The sequence below is a fragment of the Ambystoma mexicanum genome, chromosome 2p, assembly GCF_040938575.1.
Source record: "Ambystoma mexicanum isolate Mex_15411 chromosome 2p, UKY_AmexF1_1, whole genome shotgun sequence".
Classification (NCBI taxonomy): Eukaryota; Metazoa; Chordata; class Amphibia; order Caudata; family Ambystomatidae; genus Ambystoma; species Ambystoma mexicanum.
In genome coordinates this window covers 900113044-900137420 of record NC_090923.1, presented here as the reverse complement: position 1 = coordinate 900137420, position 24377 = coordinate 900113044, and the positions used below count along the sequence as shown (strand labels likewise).

The 24377-nt window shown below is 48.9% G+C and overlaps 1 protein-coding gene across 4 annotated transcripts in view; it reads right to left on the bottom strand.

Annotated features, from left to right (window-relative positions):
* The window catches only part of CLASRP (CLK4 associating serine/arginine rich protein), a 1024175-nt gene that overhangs the window by 176425 nt on the left and 823373 nt on the right, over window positions 1-24377 (bottom strand). For 3 of the 4 annotated variants that reach the window (XM_069644604.1, XM_069644606.1, XM_069644605.1), the window contains one exon: window positions 18969-19008. In XM_069644604.1, the coding sequence (XP_069500705.1) occupies window positions 18969-19008 (40 nt within the window). Of the gene's footprint in view, window positions 1-18964; window positions 19009-24377 lie in introns of all 4 variants that reach the window. The other variant, XR_011302052.1, reaches the window with a different exon arrangement.

Below are 24377 nucleotides of genomic sequence, written 5' to 3'. Positions count from 1 at the left end.
CCTTTCTTTATCCTAGATTAACTGCAGTGTTTAAGGATAGAGCGATGCTTAGTACCTCTCCTAAAACTTTATAGTCTGAGAGATTGCCACAGACCACCTTATGTGGAGTGCCAAAGGGATACCTGGTATCCCCTTTCCCTGCTCCTGTGACTTTTTTTTCCTAGTTATGGCTGGTGGCAGTGGATGTATCCTACCTACTATTGTGTGATTTGTCTACCGCAGGCTATGTCCATGTGGTAGTGCACAATAGGGGCACCCAATTACTAACTTGGGTCCTTTCTTCTTTTTTCGCCATTACTGGTGTGGTTGTTCTTGGTCAGCTTTTCTTCTACAATTATGGGAGGAAGGGGCTTGTGTGTGTGTGTTTTGCCATTGGCGGGAATCCTTGGGTGTCGCCAACGAGGCTACAGAGTGGTCTGGGCGGGCAGGAAGTGGGGGATTAGTTTTCCAGCCCACCTGTCTTGTCTGCCAGCTTGCCTGAATGGGACCTGCTCCCACGGTGGTTATGGCTGTCCTGATTGGATAGCCAAATGCCCCTTTCTGTACACTGAGGAAGATTGCAGAGGAGAGTGCTGGAACTGCATAAAAGGCAAGAGCTCCTGGAGTGAAAAGTAAGTTGACCACTGGAAGCTGAAGTAACCAGAGACGCCTGCATACCCTTTGCAACACTGAAGCGATCACTGCTGTCCTGGCCCGTTTTCTGTGCAACAGAGGCACTCGGAAGAGGACGATTCCTTCCCTTTGAGTGTTGGGAACAACCAGTATCAAGACGCACTTTTTTTAGCCATCTCCTGAGGTCCTGTGAGTTTCCAGAGTTGCAGAACCCCAATACCAGGAGCCCTGCTGCCCATTTCGAGAGCATCGCCATGTCCTGCCTTTCGTCATCAGACCAAGGAATCCTGAGGTCAGATCCAAAGCTGCAACATCGCAGAGCATCCACCACGAATATTTTCTTCAAACTTAAGGTACTGTGGGGAAAAGGTATTGCTTACCTTATTCTAGAAAGTCACTCCAGAGCGTTGGAGTGCACGTAGAGGTGTCCAGGGCAACCCCATCTTGCCTCCGACTCGAGCTGATGCTTGTGTCCCTTTAGCAAGTCCTTTATCAGGGTCTACAAAGTTGGTTAAGTCTTCTTGTATCTTCTTTCCTAGAGATGTTGGGTAAGATTTTAACTTAAGAGCTAAATCTACCTCACTTGTGAAAACCCCAGAACATTTGGCTGGACTTGCAGATTATTTTTCCCTATAACTCACTGAGTTGGAACCTTTTTTCCACACTGGCAGATTCTTTAACTCTTTTTATGGGTGTCATTCTGAAGACTCTCCCTAGTGTCCTTTTAATTTTATCCTCTGACAACATTTGGTATATACCTTTTTATTGTTACAGGGTTGCCCTGTGGGGCAACCCTTTTAACTTTCTCTGGCTAGCCTTGTGAGGACTACAGTTCCCAAGGGCAGAAAGGATATTTCTATCCCTTCTACATGTTGTCAGGTGAAACCAGCACACCCCACCTTATGTGGAGTGCTGGGGAGATGCAATGTATCCCTTTTCTCACTGGCACTGTAACAATTTTGCTACAGGGACAAGTTTATCTTAAATGGCTGGTGGCTGTGGACCTTTTTACAAATTTGCTGCACCTTTACAGCAGTTGTGAAAACAGCCTGCGGTAAAGGCACCCATGGGTGCCCATTTTACCAAACTGGACCCAGTCTTCTTTTTTGCCATTTTTACGCTGCTTGTCCCTTCTTGGTCTTTCCCCTGCCCTCCGGGGCAGGAAACTCCTTTGTGTGATTTTTATCTTTGGCGGGAGACCTCGGTCAAGCCTGCCCAGGCAGGAAGCGAGGGAGGAGTCTAACACTCTGTACCCCTTTGTCTTCCAGACTGTATGGGAGAATCCAGTCCAAACTGGGAGGCTGGCTGTCCTGAAAGGAATGCCAACCCCAAAGTTTGAATGTTGCACGTCAGTTTGATTGGCTGGGTTCCTGCATAAAAAAGTCTGATCCTGGAAGCTGAAGAGGTGGTCGACCACTGGAACCAAAGCCAAAGAGGAAGATGAAGATGAAGAAAACGCAGCTGAGACGATTTCCAGCGACTGGAGAGCCTTCTGTGTAACCGGAGCATGCGGTTACCCTTCCTTCCAAGAGATGTGGCGACTCCGAAGACGACAACCTCCCCCCACCCTCCCGACCCAGAGCCTGGTGAGATATACACTAGGCCCAAGAAGATCTGCATTTTGAGCATCATGCAGCGACCTTCCAGGACTGCAATACCCTTGGACTCGGAGCCATCGTGCGGTGCATGGTTTTCCGAATCAAGCTGAAACTTTGGAGGCATCCTGCTGGACCTCCAGAGATGGGATTCCAGTCCTTGAAGTCTCCTCACCAGAGTGCTGGACCAGATTAGCAACACAAATCCAATCATCAATATTCTGTCTTCTTCTGGCTCCTGAAAAGGGTGCCAAAACCACAGAGCCACATCCAGCCACGAAGAAGCTCTTGTCTGGAGCCTTCCCCCGTTGATCCTTGCTGCAAAATCCCTTCCAAAGTCCTGTCTTCCGCCTTCAAGACAAAGGAATCCATCGACCAGGTTTTTGATTGCAGATCCTGAATTCTTCTAGCAACTCTTCCTCTGTGCTGAGGTACTGTGTTGGCTGGGGTATTTACTTACCTTAAGCCTGTGTGATTTCTGTAAAGCTTTTGGGGTATTTTCTGTGACTGGGAGTCATCTCATCCAGTTCATCAGGCCCACTGCTGGAATCCTCCTAGGGTGTCTTCTTTGAAGTCCTTAGGCCCTAACTAACTCTAAAGTGTACCACTTACTTGTTTGAACAGCCTTAGACAGGAACTCTGACTTTTTCTGCAACTGAATCCTATCTCACCCTACCTACAGCTGGCAGCTAGACCACTATGGTCCCTCTATTGCCTCAGAGAACTTGTACAATAGAATAGGGAAGGACTGGATAAGCAAAGATTCTGCCATCAAGAAAATAACAAGTATACGCAAGATTAGTTTACTCACCTGTGAATTGGTTGTGCCTCTTCCCAAAAGTAATGCCATTTACTTCACTTACCAATTTCTTCCGGAATATTAGTTTGCAAGTTCCACAATTGGGTCATGCTTCCCCTGACCTGCTGTACAGCCTGTCTAAACTAAGTCTGCCTTGGGTTTTACCTGCCTAGAATAACATTGAGTCATTCATAATGTGTAACATTGGGATTTGCTTTCCCTGGTCTGTTTTATACAGATGCTAAAGCAGTCTTAGGTTTATACCTACCTTTAATTTGCTGATAGCACCTTTAAAAAGTATATGGGTTTTACTTACCTTGGTCTGCTTTGGGCAATCCTAAAATAAGTTAGAACATTATTGCTTACCTTAGTAGTCTGTGTCCCACTGACAGGAAAAACAACTGTAATAGTATATTACATACTTGTCCTATTAGGTATAGCTGACCTTGGTCTGCCTGGTGCAATCCTAAATTGGTGTAAATAGTTATTGCTTACCTTAGTCTGTGTTCAACTGAGCTCAAAAGCAACTGTAATTGTAGATTACACCAAAAGGTCTTACTCACTTAGTAGAACTGTGCGTTATCCTCAATGTGGTTATAGGTTTCTAGTGTTCCTTGAATGAGTATTCCACTATTCAGAAAAGGATACTTGCAGATTGGTTTACTAATTGATTCATTAACGGAGTGTCACTGCACAACTGCTAGGGGGTCTACTACCATTGTATCACTGAATGTAATCTGAAAGTAACATCTGGTTTTACTCTCCATGAATAGGTGTGTCCTATACTAAATGTGTTCTGATAAGGTCTGACTTGCCTAGAAATACTGTTAGTTTTCTAAACAACGTTATGCTTTAGTCTGTGTACCTTCAAGCATTGTGTTGTGTTTTTATAATGGGTTTATGACTATGAAAAAGTACTCACCCCCAAGACTTCACTTAGCCTAATTGTATTTATAATAAACCTTTATTTTGTATAATACATCTGGTTGTGTTTCTGTTGAACCCTTGGTATACCACAAGTTCTGTGTACCTTCCAACAGCCCTCTCTCCCTCCTAAGATACGCCTGGCTGCTAGGTCTACACTATCATACACTCAGGTGGTACAGCTTTAAACGAAGAGTGGAGTGTTGTACTGTCTCAGTTGCATGGTTTTACTAAGCTCTTGGGCTTTAGAAATACTGTCCTAACAAGAGACCAGAAAGTATCCAAAGGAACCTTTGACTTCTGCTGCTTTCCAAGACATTAAGCCCCTCTGAACTGCCTTTTAGCTAGGGTTGCATTTTAGACTTTAAAAGAGTTGCGAGTAAGGTAAGCTCATGTCTTCATCTTAAGATCAGCCTGACTGCTCTGCCACTCTACCAAGGTCTCTGAGTAGTACAGACTGATACTAAGAGTTGGGGATCTACAAATCACTGGGACAGCTTACTAAATTCTTACCTCCAAGTGGGACTTCAGAAAAAAAAAACGAACACTACTTAACACTATTTTTATGGAACAACATATAAATGCGAAGCAGCTCTCCATTAGCAATGGTTTATTGGTAGTATAACCATTGGTTTCAATAAGGTTTTCAAAGTTTTAACGTTTCAAGAACTGGGTGCCTTTAATGATTATTCTAATGGAAATCCACACAAAGCTTCAGTGTGCTACAAATATCTCCATCTTGTTTCAATGCCAAATGAATGTGTCCACAAAAGAAAAAGCGATTTTAAACTGTCTCCCTTGTTTTCAGGCTAGCTTTATCTAACACACGAAAAACCATTCACATTAAACGCAGCATCATGCCTGCATCAAATCAGGACTAAAACCACACAATCTTATCATATTCATGTGTCTAAGTCTTGAAGTATATTTACAAAACTAAGAGGCTTCTTTTTAGCCTTAAACTGAACTGCATTCTGGTAATTGAAGACTTTCATTCAAGATGGGAAAACTACTGCTGCATTCAGATTCTCTCACAATTTCTAAGGATTTATAGATTTGTCACAAAGGTGTTAACCAAGAGAAAACATGAATACATGATTTTACCATAGTCACTGATATTCATGTGCCTCTGCTGCAGCTCCTGTGCTAAAGTGCCAAGAAACAATTGAGGATCAGCCATTCACATTCCTTGCGACAACATTTCTGGACCTCTATGCTAGCGAGCTGAAACACTGGGTCTCCTGACAATTTTGAGGGAGAGTTTGTGAGGCGACACTCCCGTTGTGACGTACAGCACACACTGTGAATAATGCTCACTTCCCCATTTTCTTGGAGGACTGCCTATAGCACAAGACCATCAGCAAAGGTGGCGATAAGTGTGTGTATCCTGGTGCTGCACACAGCTGCAGAACAGACCGACCCATGGAGCAATCTTGACATCCAGCCTTCTGCTGTTCCGGTGCACTTCCCTTAGCTCAAGAAGGATTTTACAGTTAGGAGTGGATTTTTGGATTGGCGTCAGGTATTTTAGAAGGGAGAATTAATGAATGAAAGGCAGGGATTGAATTTTCTATGATCGATCTAGCTTGTGCTTAGCCTTGCCTCATTGATTTTACAGCAGCTGCTGCTCGACTCCCCAGGCCAACTAATACCTACACACAGGATAACGTCCATGTGACATTAACTCTGTTCGGCACTTGTGTAAAAGAGAAGAACAAGTTACTTTCTTAACTGGTAACGTTCTTTCGATACGATGTTCCGACAACGTATTCCACATCTATGACAGGTGATCACCACAACTGTGCTGCTTCGGAAAATTTTCGGCGTCTACGTCCTGTCGATGACGTCGATAAGCTGTCCTCGAGGACTTCCGTCGAGCCGAGGTCACCGGATGTTATAAGTAGGACGCACGATGCCCATAGCCTCAGTTGTCGTTTTTTCCCCAGAACGTGTGGCACCAATCTTCTGCCAGTATGACCAAAGAAAGCCTTGCGGAAACGTAAGCTGCAATCGCATAAGAAATTCTGTAGCGGGGCAGGCTGGGAGGGTACGATGTGGAATACATCATCGTAACATCCCATCGAAAGAACGTTACCAGGTAAGAAAGTAACTTGTTCTTCGAGGGGATTGGTTCCTCCGACGTATTCCACATCTATGACAGACTCCCAAAGCAGTACCAACGTATGGAGGTGGGAAAAGAATTTGGAATTTTAGAATGCTCAATTAAATTGCAGAATAGAGGACCGCCTTGCCAAAGGCCGGATCCTGCCCATGGATAGAATCTAGGGAGTAGTGTCTTACAAAAGTATGGACAGAAGCCCATGTGGCTGCTTCACAAATGTTACGAATGGGAACACCCCTCTGCATAGCAGTAGAGGCACCCACACCCCTAGTAGAATGGGCTCATAAGCCTACCGGAGGGCCCTTAACCGCCAAGCGGTAACATTCAGAAATTGTCAAGATAATCCATCTAGACAAAGTCTGCTTAGTAACAGCTTGTCCCAAACACCTTCCAGCGTATCCTACAAAGAGCTGATCGTCCACTCTGACCCGGGACATGCGTGAGATGTAGAAACTTAAAGCTCTCCTAGGATCCAACCTATGGAGCCTCTCCTCTTCCTTAGCAGAATGCGGAGCAGGATAGAACGCCGGAAGAATGACCTTCTGGCTTAAATGAAATTCCGACACAACTTTCAGAAGAAAAGAAGGACGAACCCTAAGGACAACCCTGTCCTTATGAAACACCGTGAAGGGTGGCTTAACAGAAAGTGCCTACAACTCACTCAGCGAGCGGAAGTAACCGCAACAAAAAAACAGTTTTAAAGGTCAACAGTCTCAAAGGACAAGAATGTAACGACTCAAATGGAGAACCCATTAGGAATTTTAGAACTAGGTTCAAATCCCACCCGGGCACCTGGAAAGGTGACGGTGGAAACACATTAGTGAGCCCTTTAAGAAACTAAGAAATCAAAGGAATCTTAAAATAAGAACACTCCTCAGAGGAGCGCTTAAATATGGACAGCGCCGCCAGGTAACCTTTAATGGTACCCACTTGCAGGCCCTTGTGGGCTAACGAAAGCAAAAAAGACAGAACCACAGGATTGGCACATGAAAAAGGATCCACATGCTTAACCCTGCACCAGTCGCAGAACTTTCTCCAACGGCACAGGGACATTGTTGCAGGCCTTCTGGCCGAAAGCAACGCCTCCATCACGTCTTCAGGGGGGTCCCAAACCTTATACCTCAACCTTTCAGAAGCCAAGCATGATGGTTGAGAGACTTGACCTCTGGATGGAGAACCTGAGCCCCCCCTCCCGTGAGAGCAGATCGTCTCGGTAGGGAAGACGGCGTGGAGGGCAGATGGACATGTCGAGAAGGTCCGGGTACCACGTTCTCCGGGCCAATGCCGGAGCAATGGGGATCATTTGGGAACCAAACCTCCTTAACCTCCGTAGCTCTTGCTGAATGACGGGGACTGGAGGAAACGCGCATAGCAGTGGGAAGGACCACCCCACTACGAACGTGTCCCCAAAGGCTCCTCTTGGAGGAAATTCCTGCGAGCAGAATCTTTCGCACTTCCGGTTGACACTGGTGGTGAAGAGATCCACTTGTGGGGTCCCCCAAAGGGCGAAGATCTCCAGGAGAATCTCCTGAGCCAGCTCCCACTCATGAGAGACCGTGCTCTGCCTGCTCAGAGCGGCCGCCACCTCGTTTTCGTCTCCGGCCAGATGAACTGCCGAGATCGAAATTTCCTGCTGGATGGCCCAGAACCAGAGCTGCATCGCCTCTCTGCACAGAGGAAGTTACCCTGCCCCACCCACCCCCTTTTTGTTGAGGTAGTGCATGGCCACTGTGTTGTCTGTCAGAATCAGGACATTTCTCCCTCGTACAGTCGGTAGAAAAGCCTTCAGGGCAAGCCTGATGGCCCTCAGCTCCGACAGATTGATATGGAGTCTGGACCCCGACGGAGACCAACGACCGTTGACTGTCAACTCGTTCGCATGAGCTCCCCATTCCGTGAGAGATGCGTCCGTCATGATCGTCACCTCCGGCCAGGGTAGCCAAAATGGAGCCCCCTTCATCAGGTTGCCTTTGACGGCCCACCACAGAAGATCCTGGGCGACCGAGGGCGGCACCTGAACGGGATCCGACATCCTGCCGGAGGACTCTTGCATCTTGAGAGCCCACTGCAGGGATCTCATCCGCAGCCTGGCCTATGGCACCAGAAGAATGCAGGATGCCATGAGGCCGGGCAACCTCAAGAACTCAAACGCCCGGAGACTCTGGGAATGTTGAAACTTGTGCACCATCTGCAGAATGTGAGGAGCCCTCACCTGGAGAGGGAAACAGCCCCAGGGATGCGTCGGGCACTCCTCCAATGTACTGGAGCCGCTCGGTAGGTGACAAGCGGGACTTCTTTAAGTTGAGGGAGAAGCCCAGCCTGTGAAGGGAGTGGCAGGTGACTGACAGATGATCCAGGACTTGCTCGGGAGAGCGCGCCCTGATCAACCAATCATCAAGGTAGGGGTAGATGTGAATCCCCCCTTTCCTGAGATACGCTGCCACCACCACCATGAGCTTGGTGAAGACCCTCGGGGCGGAGGTCAATCCGAACGGCAGGACCCGAAACTGAAAATGCGAGTCCCCAACCGCGAACCTCAGGTACTTCTTGTGCTTGGGATGAATTGGCACATGAAAGTAAGCGTCCTTGAGGTCGAGAGACACCAACCAGTCCTGAAGTTGAAGGGCCTGGAGGACTTGAGAGAGAGTCACCATCTTGAACTTGTCCTTCCTGAGGAGCTTGTTCAAAACACTCAAGTCCATGATGGGTCTCAATCCCAAGTCTTTCTTTCGGAATCAAAAAACATGGGGAATACCATCCCTTGTTCCTCTCCGCTACAGGCAGATGTTCTATGGCGCCTTTCTCCAGCAGGGATTTGATTTTTTGCACAAGGAGCGGATCCAGACTCTTCAAAGAGATTCCCCGGTGGATTGTCGTGAGGCTTCTGCCGGAAAGGAAGACAGTAGCCGTGGGCTATGATCTCCAGAACCCACACATCTGAAGTAATGGCACGCCAAGATGCCACGCAGGCCTTCCCCCAACCGGCGAACCATGGAACATGGCCTCATGACAGAGCTGAAGCGGCTGCGGCAGTGCCTGAGGACAAGGAGGCCTTGGCACCTCGAGTACCCCGTTTTCCACCTCTGGTACTCCTACGTTGACCTCTGACTTACAGCTCCCCTCGATCTACCAAAGGTAGAGTAGTATCGAAAGGAACCTCCCCTCCATTGCTGTCCCCTAGGATGAAAAGGCGGAGGTTGGCGGAATGCAGCGCTCAACGACTTCGTTGCAGCCTTTGAGGTCTGCAACCTCTCATGGCTCTCAGTCTGCCACGTCCAGACCCGACTGAACGGATTCACACATGGCATCCTTATCATCCTGTACAAGGGCAAGAAAGCCATCCAGTTCCTCCCCTTCGGGAATATGTTCAGCCGCCAACAAAACAATTCCACAGAGTGTGAGTGAAACGTGCTAAGGCACACAGAGTTGACTGCTCTCAAAGCCATACCCCCTGAAGAAAACACTTTCTTCGCCCAACCGTCAAAATGCTCATCGTCCCCATCAGGAGGGATGGTAGGGTACGATGCCTGCTTTGCTGGGGCCGTAGCCGCCTGCACCACCAAACTCTCCGGAGCAGGGTGCATAGACAAGTAGCCGGAGTCGCCACTGGCTGGGCGGTATTTTTTCGGCAACTACTTACCCACTGCCGGGAGACTCTTCGGAGCAGTCCAAGCCGCTGCCACCCTTCTTTGCAAGGCCACATGGAATGGCAGTACCGGGTCAGTTGGTGGATCTTGGTCCAAGATATCCATCAGGTCATCCTGCAGAAAATCCACTGTCGGCACAGACCACCCCAAGAACTCCGACACCCTCGACATGAGCCGCCGGTACGAAGACTCGGCGTGCGTGCCAGGCTCAGGCCTACCGAACTCAACCTCCAGAGAGGTGTCCAGACCACTGGCGTCGTGCAACGACTGACGCAGGTCATCCATCTGGCTATGACCAGACAAAAGTTCGTCAGGAACCTCATCAGGAACCAAACCTTCATCAGACCCTTCCTCCACCTCAGAAATATAATCCAGAGGCTGGAATGGGGGCACAGAAAAAGGCACAAAATTTTTAGACTTGGCCAAGGCCTTCTTCGGGGTTTCCACCAGTCTGCGGGGCACCTCCGATAAAGCCTCCTCAAAAGGCGTCGATGGAATCAGCGTCGACGCTGAGCGTCGCGCCGATGGCTTCGACACAGGCCTCGAGGGCGGTGCCCTGAGCGTGTCCTTTTACGGCCTCGGCGCCGATGGCTTCCTCGGAGGCAGAGCCTCGAGAGAGCCTCTCGCCGGTCATGGCGCCGATGGCATCGGCATCTTCTTAGAAGACCTCACAGGCACCGACGGTCTCGAGGGTGTCGAGGACCGGGACCTGGAGCGGGCATGGCTAGAGCGAGCCACCTTGTCTGATCGGGACCTCGAAGGCTCCCGATGATCGCGCCGACCACCCAAGCCCGAAAGCGTGCGAGCGGTGACCCTAGCACGGTCCCTGCCGGCTTCTTTCGAAGACGCGGATGGAACGGAGCCCTGCGATTCAAAAATCGCCATCATCTCCTTACGAAATGCATCCCATTCTGCAGGAGAGCAATGCTTGTTGGGACAAGCAACCCGTCGTCGGGCAGAGTCCTCGGACGAGGAAGGCGACCGGTGACGGCACTTCCACGAGTGCCATGAAGAGGCAGAGGATTGGCAGGAACCACTCTGGGACCAAGACCCCCTGGACTTACGCCGACGATGCAGAGAGTCTCCTCTCGAATCGTCGGTCGAAAGCCCAGCAGATTTTGACTTTTGGGGTTTGGAAACCCTACCTACAGAAAGCTTCTTCCGCTCCCGCAAGGCCTTCGACGTTAACGACTGGCAATCGTCACAGTCATCGGTGGCGTGGTCCTCGCCGAGGCACCAGAGGCAGACGTTGTGCGGGTCTGTAAGTGACATCTTGGAACCGCAGTCCCGACATTTCTTGAATCCCGAACGCGGGGTAGAAGACGAAGACATGATATCTTCACAAACACCAAGTTCGAAGAACCGATGGAACAGAAGAACCGAGGCGCGTCGAGATCTCCGATGCGAACATGCTCGCGGAAAAAACGAAACTGAGGCTAAGGGCGTCGTGCGTCCTACTTATAACATCCGGTGATGTCGGCTCGACGGAGGCCCTTGAGGACAGCGTATGGGCGCAGAAAATTTTCCGAAGCAGCACAACTGTGGTGATTACCTGTCATAGATGTGGAATACGTCGGAGGAACCAATCCCCTCGAATTCGAGAACATCTAAAGATAAAGATCTTTTTAAAGCACAATGGTCCATTGTGCCACTGAAACTATATAGAACACTGATAATCATTTAAGATGGATTGCTAATCTAAAGAGTTTTATTTAGCAACCTCCACAAATCAATTTACTAAAGCTAATTTATTTCTTGCTTGTTCACCAATTTGGACACTATTTCTAGTGGTATCCACACACTCTTTGGCCACCATTCTCCCGATCCTTGCCAGTAGCCTTTGTTCTCTGGGCTCATCAGTCTGACTTCTTAGGTCTCTCTTCCAGCTCCCAGGCTCCAGTGTGGCCCTTCTAGCCTCCTGAGTGTTGCTTCAAACTCCAAGTCCTCCTGCTCTCTCCCTCAGGCCTTCTCCAAAACAGCATCTGTTTTCACTCTCAGGTCTGCAATAGCTACCCAAAACACTCACCTTGACAGACTAGTGCAGCATGCATGTATAATGCAGTGTTCCATCTTTCTGGTGAAAGGAGGGTTAGGTGGAATGGGCACTGACTGTTGGGCTCGGCTTCCTGGGATTGCCGACAACCGTGTTTCCACCCTACCTGCCACACCGTGGCTCAAACTTCGTCTCTTCATGGAGTAAGGAAACTCTGGTGTGTCTCCTAAGGTAGCTGATGTAAGGATTGGCTGGTGACCCACACCCCGAGGATGGCATCCAGTTCTGATGGAGTATTTGGGACAAGCTAGTCCCTCCTCTTGGGCAATCCTCACTCTGGTTATCACACCCTAGACATGTCACTGTGTATAGACTCCCCTACTGTATCCTTAACAGCTTGGAGTGGAGGCCTAGTGCAAAGGATGCAGGGTTCTCCTCCCCATTCATGCCCTCCTCATTCTCTGTGTAGATTTAGATGGGGCTCCTGTACTCAGACAAAGGGAGCCAAGTGGCCATTTGATCACCATTCCTTGCTTCCCTGAAAGGGGCTCATACCTAGTTGGCAACATGCGACTGCTCCTAACCGGATAATGGAGACAAACAGAGCGACCAAGGGATCCTCAATATATCACGCCCTGGGTTCATCATCCGTTATCTTGGGGAGGGGCCCAGCCCCTTTGGTCAATTGATGGGTGGTCGCGAAAGCTAGGCAAGGGACTTTGTGACAGGCAAGTCTATGTATGGATCATGGGGAATGGCCAAAAAGGAGATTCTTCCTAAGAAAGCTCTTTGCAGAGCATATCAAAGTTTTTGGTATGATTGGTATCTGGAGGAGGGTATCTCAGACACCCAAATACACACCTGTGTGAGTGTGCCTAAGTCTAAGGTAATTGGCTCATCAATCCTCGCAGGACAGCCCCAAAACTTTGAAATGTGAATACATACGGATTGGTGAGGTGGTTACCCCTTCCCCTGTGTAGGCATAACTAGGGAGACCGGTAGCCATTCTAGAGATTTGTATGCTGAACATTAACCTGCAAGAATGCTGGCAGGATTGCCTGCCACCGAAGATAAACATGGTGGTGTAGTTGTAGTTTTCACTCATCTTGCTCCCTCATCCGTGCTTCTTTGTGCCTGAAGAATTCTGACTCAAGCACTTCTGATGGTGCTGTAGGGAAGGCATGCTATCACAAATATAACACTGATACAATGGGTACAATTTGTAAAACCTTTATTGAAATTGTTGGGGCTGGAGAAACTCCTACTTTGCCCTATAACTAAGATGGGAGTAGTCTTGACCATCAAATAATAAATAACGCATTCCTAGTGGAGTCCGTCAAATCAAAATGGTCTATGCTAACAAAATTTAATGCCTGCCCTATCTCTTGTACAAAAAGTTGTAAAAGGGAGAAATGTATGCAAAAGGAAAAATCAGTGTTCAAATGATAATATGGCTGAACAAGCTCTCCTCCTCACGTTAGGCCTCACAGATTAAGACGGTCCCTGTAGGCAGGATGACACACTGTGGCTCGGTTTCCAACACAAAAGACCGTTCAAAATCATGGTTCAAGGCCCGCCTAGCCTGCCTTCCAGGTTAAAGTCTTTCTCTAACTTCCAAAATAATGTTTCAACCAAAACATTCACAAAGATCTTCCTCTGCCGGGCTCAGACCTTTCACCACACAGTTGTCGTATGTCCCTCTGTGTCGGGCTCAGACAATGAAGTTCAACACAAAGTTGCAAGGGGGCTCCCTTCCCCAAGCTTATTATACTTTGGGTCTCCCTCAGTTGGGCTCGGACCACTTTCGAATGCGCGTGGCTTTCTTTACAGGCCAGCGCAGGACCACTGACTCAAAGTTCACCGTTTTACTTTCACTCTTCCCTGCTCTAGGTATCAATAATCTTTATATATCACTTTTACTGTTCAATCGCTTTTTTCGCTTTAAACAAATGAACTTTCAGTGAGACTTTCAAGTGGGCTACTTCCTTTAACCAGACCACTACATTACTTAGCATTGCTTTTTCACAGCTGTTCTTTACATCAAAGTTCACTCACAGGTCTGCCTCTTAGCGTCTCATCCTCACACGTGCAGCCTTCGCTGGCAATATCATGTTTCTATTGCAAACCTTAACACACACAGATCTCTCAGGTCGCGTGGCAACTCAACAACTGTGTGGGTCTTTTCCTGGGTTTTGCGATTTCTAATTTACGAGTCAAGGTTAGTACCACAGGCTTGGCCTCCCCTCCCCAACTCTGCCGTTCACCCGGGAGGGTCGTGGTGTCCTTGAAACACAATGCAGTCTTCACTTGTGGGATCTGGCCACGTGTCTTTTGAAGCCCGTCAGAGGCAACAACCTCCAGTAGGGAACCTTTGGGGTTTTCTACCTGCAGCTCTCATCCCTTGGTCCGTCGCTCTGCTCCATTAGGTTTGCCTTTGTCCCGGAAGTTCTGCTCGTACTAGTGTTCTGCACTGCTCAGAGTGTGTCTTTAGGTGTTGCCTTTTATGTGTGCGAGGAGAGCTAATTGGTCTCAGGTGTATGCACTTGAAGTCAAGTGCCTGACTTCGCCTGACTTACGATTAACGGGACATATCCAGTACGATGTAAGAGAGTTAGTCTTGTTACTTTCAGTCACCCTCTTCCTGGGGCCCAGGGTTTGTGTAAAAAAGGGGGCAGAGGGGTCGGGGCCTCGGAGTATCCTAAAAAATAAGATGGGCTATATGAACAAAAAAAGTGGGGAATACCGCTTCTCACCATCGGCTGACTCACCCAGACTCCCCGAAGCCCCCCTCACCCAGGTGATCCTTCCGCACTGGTCAACCCCCAGGAACTGGATCCAAAAGCAATGGCCGTGTCCTGGCCACCTGGATGACAAGTCCTTTAGGACTAGCGGACAAGACGCCATTTGGTTTCTCACAGTGACGACCTTTTGCACTGGAACATCTGTGACTGCAGCTTCTGGTGCCCTCTTGTAGCCCGTTTGCTTGCTCATGTTGCTTGATGGACATGAGGCGAGAGTCCCCTTCTGCTATGCAGTAACAGAGTGACTTGCTGGTCGGGCACATTTTCTACATCTGGGACACTAAGCCGCACAGCCTTTGTCTTCACCGAGTGGCCGTGACTAGCTGTTTAGAGCCAATCCTGTGCTTCCCATTGCTACTGCTCTGCACTTTTCTTAGTGGGTCACCTGCAAGAGGTCCTCTTCCTCCTGGGTGCAGTAGTCTGGACCCTGGCACCTTCTGGAACTCCACAAGCCGAACCAAAGTCCCAAACTGGAGTCTAGACAGACCAATCCCAACATCCTAAATGAGCTCTGAACTTGCGGTCACTGAATCTTCCTTGCACTCATCTTCAGACGAGGCTGCTTTTCTTGGGTTTTGAAGCCTTCATCCTGTCACTGGTGTTCTGGTGGGTCTTTGGGCTGTGCATGTAGTTCCTTTTCAGGGCGCCGAACCTGATAAGATTCCTACAGTGGGTTGTTGACCCACTCGGCCGTCATCCATAGGCGTCTGACACATGTAGGGCAAGAGACTTTCCATGAATGGACAGGCCTTACCAGTTTTAATTGTTCCGATCCTGGTTGTTGGACTGGGGACAACCCCAGCTCCAATTTGGGATAAAGGGAGGAGCCCTGCAGATATTCTTCAGTTCGTCTTTTAGAGCCAAGACCCCTTTGAAGAGATGCAGCCAATTGAAGACCCACCAAGGACAACTGTTGAAGACATACAGGACTGCCTTCAGCCAAGTCACAGTAAAGCAGACTTTCTGCATCTGTCTCCAGAAAACCCTTGTCTGCGATTCAAACCTTTAGCTGGCGTGACCAACCAGTCTGGACTCCTGCCCGAGGATCTGTCCTCAGGGGTCTTTGGAAGAATCCCAGAACCATACAAAAGACTAACCAGCATTATCAAGTGCACATTTGGTGCATTGTTTCGCGTTTACTTGAATATCTGCAGCAAGTCACCAGACGTTTTTGTCGTTCCATGCTGGATTTCTGACTGGTACTTCACTGAGAGCCCCACTGGCAACTTAACTATGCTATGCATCCCTGGGAGTTCCTAAAACCCCAGTTCAGAATGCCCCAAAGAGGCCAAGTAGTCGTTTTCCTGAGTAGTTCACTCTGCTCGGTGCCTTGTGCAACTCAGTGACTGGTGGCAGCTTTCCATGGCGTTTTAGAAGGCTGCACATTGCTGCAGCAATTGTGATCAGAGAACAAAGGCTTGTTCTGTGCATGTCCCCATAAAAATAATGATCTGGTTTAAGTAGTCCAGTGGGATGCCACACAAAGTATGCGTTACCTGGATGGCATGAACACAAGTGTGCGCCATATCTTTCAAGAGCGCTCAGCTGCTATGATCGTATCTGGCCGCATGCATTAATGGGCATCTGCAATTCACTACTGAACCCACATGCTTAGTGCTTGCCTGGGGAAAAGCTTGGAATGGTTTGAATGCGGCAACCATCTCCCCCTCGAGTGTCCTTCAAATGTTTGACTGGTGCAGTGGAACCAATTGGAAGCTGGATGTGCATGGATCTCTCAAGAACTGGATAGTAGGGTTATCTGCCCTATATCTTGGTCAATCACCAGGGCATGTCTGGAAGCGGCTTAAGAAGACAATCTCCAAAGGAAGACTAAGGAAACTATGAGCCACGCAACAAAGCTATTCATGTGATCGGAGGGAACCACACATGTGCTCAGTGGGCGCAGCTTGGATACTTACTTCCAGGACCTTTGGTTCTACTGAACAGTACTTGTTGACCGACATGTAGCTTGACTCATTCCTTGTGTCTCAAATCTCCTATATTCTGACAGCTCCTTACACCTCTGATTTGACAGCTTTTCACTCATCTGTGTCGGAATAACATTGCCACACAGGAATCCATTGTGTGCAAGCGGAGCACAACAGAGACTTGTGCTGACTGGCTAAGTTTGACAGCTCTGCTTTCTCACAAACCCAGCGCATTATTATTGAATTTCTAGCATTGAAAAGCATGTTTTTCTCAATTATAAAAATGTAAACTGCCAACATGGGTTGAGAGGAAAGAATGAGAACTTTTGTACTTTAACAAATGACATCTGTGGAAATCTCTAACCAAAAGTCTCTATTCCTAGCAAGCTATTCACTTGTAAAATAGGCTTTAGAAAAAATGGTAATGAACTGTGTAAAGTTCAAAGTTCCATAAATATACTGTGTGAACATTCACTAGTTGTGTGTTACTGCATTTTACCGTTTACCAGCCTGCGCCCCCTATTGAGACTATAGCCTTTACTCCTCTGCTACATCAAAACGGTGTCAAGGGCCAGCCAGTGACATTTCCAAGGAGTGGCCTGGGGTGGCACATGCTACACCAAGGCATCCGATTGGCCACCCCATTATCTTAAACTATGATCATTTTGTGTGTGCGCGCTCGCACTTCATGCCACCTCTGCATAGGTCAGTGCCCCACCTGGGCTATCCCAGTCAAAAAAGTCTGCACACACCATTGGGGTCGGGCATACAAAGAGAAACAGTGTAACCAAGCCGCACACTGGGCTTTCTGAACCCTAAACGTAGCATCAAGGGAAAGCCTAGCACACCATCACGTTGAAGACAGTGTTTTGTGGAGGGTACTTATTTGTAAGGGCCTTCACGTCCTCTGTTTCGACAATACTTTCCTGCTGAAGGCATTAATGGAATGCTTTTGCTAGGAACAGTAGGGTACTTGACATCCAGAAGAACAATCTCCTGAAAAGCCTCTCTTAATAGCTGTAACATCATTCTTCTGGAATGATCTATTGTAAATGGCTCGCACATTTTCTTTTTCACATTCCAATTCTTGAGTATTTCCCAAATGCCTCACCTGCTTGTATTACGATTAAGTTTATTCAAACAGCATTGTCATGTTCCCTTGTTAATAGTGGAAGCCTATACAAGAGTTCTCTTTTGACAACCAACCCCACAGGCGCGGTCTCTTAGCAGTATATGCTGTATCTAGACTGCTTTTTGTGATTGTGTTGCTGTGATTTTACTGTCCTGTACAGTAGCCTGCTTCATTCGATAGTATCTTTAGGAAGGGTTGCATTTCATCAAATTCCAAATGCTTAATGTTCAGTACAGAGACTTCTTGACCAGGGTGTGTACCCTTAATTCCCTGCTACTTTAGGGCACTACCTCCTTCTCTTTGTTCAGGACTTGTGCCCTTTCCTGCTCTGCTTTCGTCTTGGTCAGAGCCTTTGTCTTAATACATACATAAACAGGATTACTGTAAGAGCTTCCTTTTCGTGGTTCCCCCACACCACTGTTGTTTCTAACCCCTTGACTTCTGATTCTAGGTCCCCTGCACTCCCTTTAACCTTTGTTAATCCAGCACCTATATTTCTGACTGCAGATGACCGGTTCACAGTATTCAGACAGCTCGAATGCAACTCCAAAATGTAAATCTTATTAATAATTTTGCATGCGTGGCTGCATTCCAAAAGTCATGCTGTTGAATGGAGGTACCTAGTTAATCATAGTATGCTTGAGAGTCACTAAGTCTGTTCAGTACATCCTGCCCTGTGGGAAATGTTGGTTTTAGAGCCACTAAATAGGCCCACAGACATGGTGTGGCCCACATACACTGCTCTTGCACACCATTTGCCCATTGTGGTTTAAGAAAATGCTTTACATTGACTGCACTCCCATACTTCAGTATAATTAAAATCTGCATACATACAACATTCTGCATACATCTGTTCCAATCGCCTGTCATCAATTCTATTTGAAATGCTACACATTTTTCCACTCCATTGCCGGCTTGCCCAGCCATGTGTACCTGCTTTGGAGGCAAGAGAATGAGAAAGACACACCTTACCTAAGCTACAAAAGGGCCCATAGGTTCTGTGCAACACACACTCTGGAAGCTGCAACGCAATTGAGTGGGTTTCTTCTGAGTTGCCATGTGAATCCACAGGCACAGATTTGGAAATGATTTCGGAACATGAAATATATTCTCCAAGCGTCAACCAATCCGCAACCATCAGGATATAGCACTATTTTGAGGAGCCTGGACAAGATTATGCTTGAAATGGGACCCATACAAATATTCCCATCAACCATTTCAGAAAAGGGAGCAACAAAAATAGAAATTAAATATCAAAGATTTAGCCTCATGCAAGAGTGCTTTCTTCAAAAGCAGTTGCATGCAAATGCAAGTTAGAAACTTCATTGGCTGCAAGTCCTTAATCCCGTGTAACAATGTTCCCCCGAGTCTGTGCAGATGTACACTAAATAGATGAAGTCTAAATTCTTACTGACTTTGGAAGCTCCCGTCTCCTTACATGCAGCAGGTTCAGGCCTGGGGAAAAACAAGACATTGGGTTATTTAGCATTTGGTAACATTTCAAAACCCAGATAACAAAACATTAAGACCTTAAACAAGCTCATTACATGTTATAAGGAGAAAATCAGGGTCTCTGTCAATAATATAGAAACCCAAGGCAAAAAAAGAAAGAGGACAAAAGCCAAGATTAAATTCGTTTTTCTTTCCAAATATAAACCCGAATGATTGGTGCAGATTCATCCTGGGCTTCAGAAAAGATGCTGCTCAACAGCTGATGATAGTCTATTTTGCGCAACTCATTATTTTGTGTTCACAATGAAGGTTCATAACAAATGTAACATGTTTATGTTTATTATTTACATTGCGCTCCAGGTACCCAAAGGCTTAAGGGCGCAGACAACCAGAAACAAACACATAACGTGAAACAAAAGGCGAAATATATCAAACAGCAATGTACAAAACACACGGCTATAAAATCAAAAAAAGAGGAAAACTTCTTAAAATATACGAGTGATAAAATTATCAGATTACAGCTGGAAGATCCCCTTGGAATGTATCTACACCGTCTGAGGAACGCAGGTAGGGTGCTTGTCCCACAACCCAGAACAACACAATCCTGGTTGCCATACGGGCTCCATTCTTTCAGATCAAGTCTACAGAGAATTCTAAGATCCGATAGTCTGACCACACCCGGCCCAGTTCTCTGTCTAAACCAGGCTAAGACCTTAAACCACAGGGCTTCTTTGGGTTCCTGACCATTGACCTTGCTGATATTCATAATAACATTTCTTTGGTCCAAAAAAAAATCCTGAGTAGTCTTGTCTTCAAGTTTGGGCATATAACACTTTCCTATACACATGTTTAAATAATGGCAAATTACAGATTCTGTGTGAAAAATATATTCGAAGCATACCCAGGGCAGGCCAACAGAGATCAGTATATAAATGAAATGCAGGTCAGAACTAGTTTGGTGGAAACAACATTTTCCCTTAACCCTGTTCATGAGGGAGTCATAGACCAGCAAGAGTATAAAGTTTACTGCGAGCATTCAAGAGCAACTCAGGAGGGGAGAAAAGTGCTTTCATGATAAGATTGCAACAATATAACATTGCATATGAGAACGTCCCAAAAAAGATGTTAAAGAAATTACAAGTCACTCACCGTGACTAACGTACTCTTAGTCCATAGTCCCCTTTCCTCCATACTGCATGGGCATCCCTCGCCAGGGATGGGAGACGGAACCCTTTTCACCAGAAAAATAATCTTTAAATTTAGGGGGACGCGGCCCTGGGAGCATGGGCTCCCCCGACTCCGTCCACTGGCGCCACTCCTCAGTCCCCATTGAGGCATGGACAACATTACAATTGCTTAAGTGACACCAGTTTTATTATGGGGGCAGGGGGAGGATGGTGGGACGTATGGAGGAAAGGCGGTGAGTAACTTGCAATTACTCTTATATCCCATCCCCTTTCCTCCATACTGCATGGGCGATTACAACTGAATGTAGCACCAGGGTGGGGAGGTGACCCTGCTTAAGAAAAACAGGTTCCTTAATACTGCCTGCCAGAAGGCCGCGTCTGACCTGGAGCCGGCATCCCAACAGTAGTACTTGCGAAAAGCCGAGGGGGTGGCATAAGTGGCCGCCCTGCTGATGACCTGCCACGGTACAAGGGTTTATGCGCCAAGGCGCCAAACACTAAGTTGAGGTGTCACACGAGATGTGACTTTTTGATGGGCGGGTAGAGCCTGGCGAGGCCCGTTAAATGTCTTAACCACCGGATTGGCGGATGAGAAAAAACGTCCTCCTCCGAGTTCTCGTAGGCTCCGATTGCCGCCAGATCGGGTTTGCGGGCGAGCCAGCAGGCCATCAACTCTTGTCAGTTGATGAGGGCCACCTGCTCCTGCCAGAACACTGCATGGACACTGTGGCTGTCCAAGGTCGCTTCCCATCCTGCTAGGGAGGAGTCCGTGGGGATGGTAACCTGCAGAGCTGGCAGACGAAAGACTGCCTATCCGTAAGTTGCTGTCTGTGCTCCACCAGACTACGACATGACAGATGCGTTGGAATGCTGACCGGCTCCACCTGGGAACCCCTCTCCTGACTCCAGGAGGCTGTGCAGCGTTGGTACCACCATGCAGAGGTCACTGTTCTGCTGAGAAAATGCCCCATGGGCCTCTGATGGCTGTGATCTTGTCCTCTGAGGGGAACATTCTCTCGGAGCTCGCATCCCAGATGAGGCACAGGAACGTTAGAGTCTGCCTGGGCTCCAGCTGTGACTTCTTGAGATTGATGGAAAATCCTAACTCCTGTAGTGGAAGCATAAGGGCGGAGGCGGAGTGGAGGACTGCCTCCGGACACCTTGTAGGTATGGATAGGTGTGGTGACCCTGGGCCCCAAGTAGGGCTGCCACGCGTTCATCCGTCCTGTACAGACCCTGGGGGCCGGATTGAGGCCAAAGGGTAGAAACTTGCATAGGAAATGGAAGTCCATGATCCTCACCTTATGAAAGGACCGATGGGGCTGCAGATCGGTATGTGAGGGTAAGCATCCTTCAGATCCAGGGAGCATATCCAGTCTCCCGTGCACAATGTCTCCGCAATACGCGCTGGGGGGACCATTGTCTGGCGAAAATCCGTGAATAGGCGCCCAGAACCTGCTGGGAGGCTGGGACTTCTTCCACTGCCTGCCTCTCTACGTGCGAGCAAATTTTTTGCCCACAGAGTTATTGTCCCAAGCAGTGGGAGGGGAGGAGAGATGCGAAGGAGGGATTGGTAGGTGGTAGCCTGAGGACACTGCGGGAGGCTCCAAGGGTCTGCGAACCTTGTGCACCAGCATGGGCGTCCGTCTGGCTACATGCCTTAGGGGTGGCCCTAGTGAGGATGGCTAAGGATTCAGCAGTTTGGGGATTGTTCCTCTCTTATCAAGTTCCTAATCCGTAGTGGAACGGACCAGGTCGCCCACCCCCCAAAAAGGAAAGGTCCAGTATGCGTTCCTGGGCGTTCAGGTTGTATTTGGTCGCCCGTAGCCCGGCAGTCCTTCTCCTGCCAGTAGCAGTGCAAATGGCACCGCCTGAGGTGTCAATGTGCGCCACGGTGGACTCCATTATGTCTTGCACAACTATTTTTGGCCTCCGCCAGCCCTACCGTGAAGAGTGTCAGGCGCTGCACTGGAAGTGGCCGAGCAGTGTGGCTGTGAGTGCCCAGAGCAAGAGGGGGCCCCCCTCCAGCTGCCTAAACTTGGCGTCAAGGCGCCTGATGGTAGGCTGCGCCGAATGGGGTTCAAGCTGTGACCTGCTGACCTGAGCCAGCTGCTGAGAAGGAGGCTGAGGGGCTGCCAAGCCCGTTGGAGGCGTAGGAGCCGGTGTTGTGGGTACTGGCATTGGCAGCTGGGGCTGCACAGGAGCCAGAGGCGCTGGAAACAAGGGCGGAGTGGCCGTGGGTGCTAGCGACAGAACCGGAGGGAGTATGTCCCTGAGGGTCATAGCTTTTCAAGAAAACCCATCTTCACAGGGCGTGGAGGTGCGGGCCTTGATGGTGCTGCGGCCTGAACCCACTCTGCCTTACTGTCTGCGGAGTGCATCGGCCCTGAGACGATGAAGGGTATACCATGGGCCACGAACTTAGTGAAGACCAGTCCCACCTGGAAACTCTATCCCCTACCTGTTCCCCAAAGGGGGACTGTGTCGGACGAGCCGCCATTTCATCGCGCTGCATGCCACGTACCTGTGTCGTGGTGCTTGCTGCGTTGGGCCGAGACTCTTCCAAGGCTCCTGGAGGTGTAGGTTGAGGCCTACCCTGCACCTCAGGACAGGGCTTGGTAGGTGAATTGCCCTCAGCGATGCCGCCGGTAGTGCTGCGTACAGGCGCCACCTCAGACATCTGTCTGGTAATAGGGGGTAGCCCTTCAGGCCTAACCCTGGTAATCGAACCTTGCGGCCCCTCCGCTCAGTCACTGGTAGGATCTTGCGACCCCTCTGTATGGCGGCCGGAAGCTGTAGTAGCAGCCTTGGTACCTGCACTGGTACAAGAACCTGGAAGGTCCCTCCTGTGCTTGTGCCTCCTGGACGGAGACAACTTTGCGGGGTGCGTACAGGCGCCCCCTCCGACATCTGTCCAGTACTAGGGTGTAGTCCCTCAGGTGTAGATCCAGTATTTGAACCTTGCAGCTGGCTCCTCAGCGCAGTCCCCGGTAGGGTCTTTCAACCCCTCGGCCTGATGGCTGGTAGCAAGCAGCCTTGGTACCTGCCCTGGTACCAGGACCTGAAGGTCCTTCCCGCTCCTTCGCTTCCCTGGAAAGGAGTCGCTTTTGCAGGGAACGTGGTGTGTACAGGCACACCCTCGGACATCTGTCCGGTACTAGGGCGTAGCCCCTCTGGCGTAGACCCAGTAATAGACCATTGCGGCCATTCAGTGCAGTTTCCAGTAGGATCTGGAGACCAGTCGGCCTGACGGCCGGTAGCTTTAGCAGCCTCGGTACTTGCACTGGTACCAGGACCTGAAAGGCCCCTCCCACTCCTACGCTTCCTGGGGGGTACATGGTGTGTACCGGTGCCCCCTAGGACATCTGTCCGGTACTAGGACGTATACCCCGGTAATAGAACATTGTGGCCCCTCAGCGCAGTGTCCGGTAGGATCCAGCGACCCCTCGGCCTGGCAGCTGGTAGTTGTAGCAGCTTTGGTACCTGCCCTTGTACCAAGGACCTGAAAGGGCCCTCCTGGTCCTACGCTTCCTGGGAAGGAGTCACTTTTGAGGTGGCAGTGGCCGTGTTCTACCAACTATTGTGTAATTTTTATATCGCAGGCTATGACCATAGCCTCGGTAGTGCACACTGGGGGCACCCAAGTAGCAACTTAGGGCCTCCCTTCTTTTTTCGCCATTACTAAAGTGGTTGTCCTTTGTTAGCCCTTCTTCTACCATTTTGGGAGGTGGAGATCAGTGTGTGTGTTTTGCCTTTGTGGGAACCATTGGGTATCCCCGCCTAGACTCCAGAGTGTCTTCCACCCCCCTGTCCTTTGTCAGCCAGAGGGCCTGAATAGGACCAGCTCCCACAGGGGGTCTGGCCGTCCTAAAATGCTGACAGAGATTGCAGAGGAGTTTGTGCTGGAAATGTATAAAAGGCGAGGCTTCTGGAGTGAAAAGCAAGTCGACCAATGGAGGCTGAAGTAACCAAAGAAGACGACTACCAGAGACGCCAGCATACCCTTTGCAACACCGCAAAGTGACCACTGCTGTCCTGACCCCATTTTCTGTGTGACAGAGGAGCTTTGAAAATGACGACTCCTTCCCTTTAGCTAGTGGGAACAACCAGTCTCAAGACAAACCTTGAATTGAACCATCTCCCGAAGTCCTAGGAGCTTCCAGAACTGCAGAATCTCAATACCAG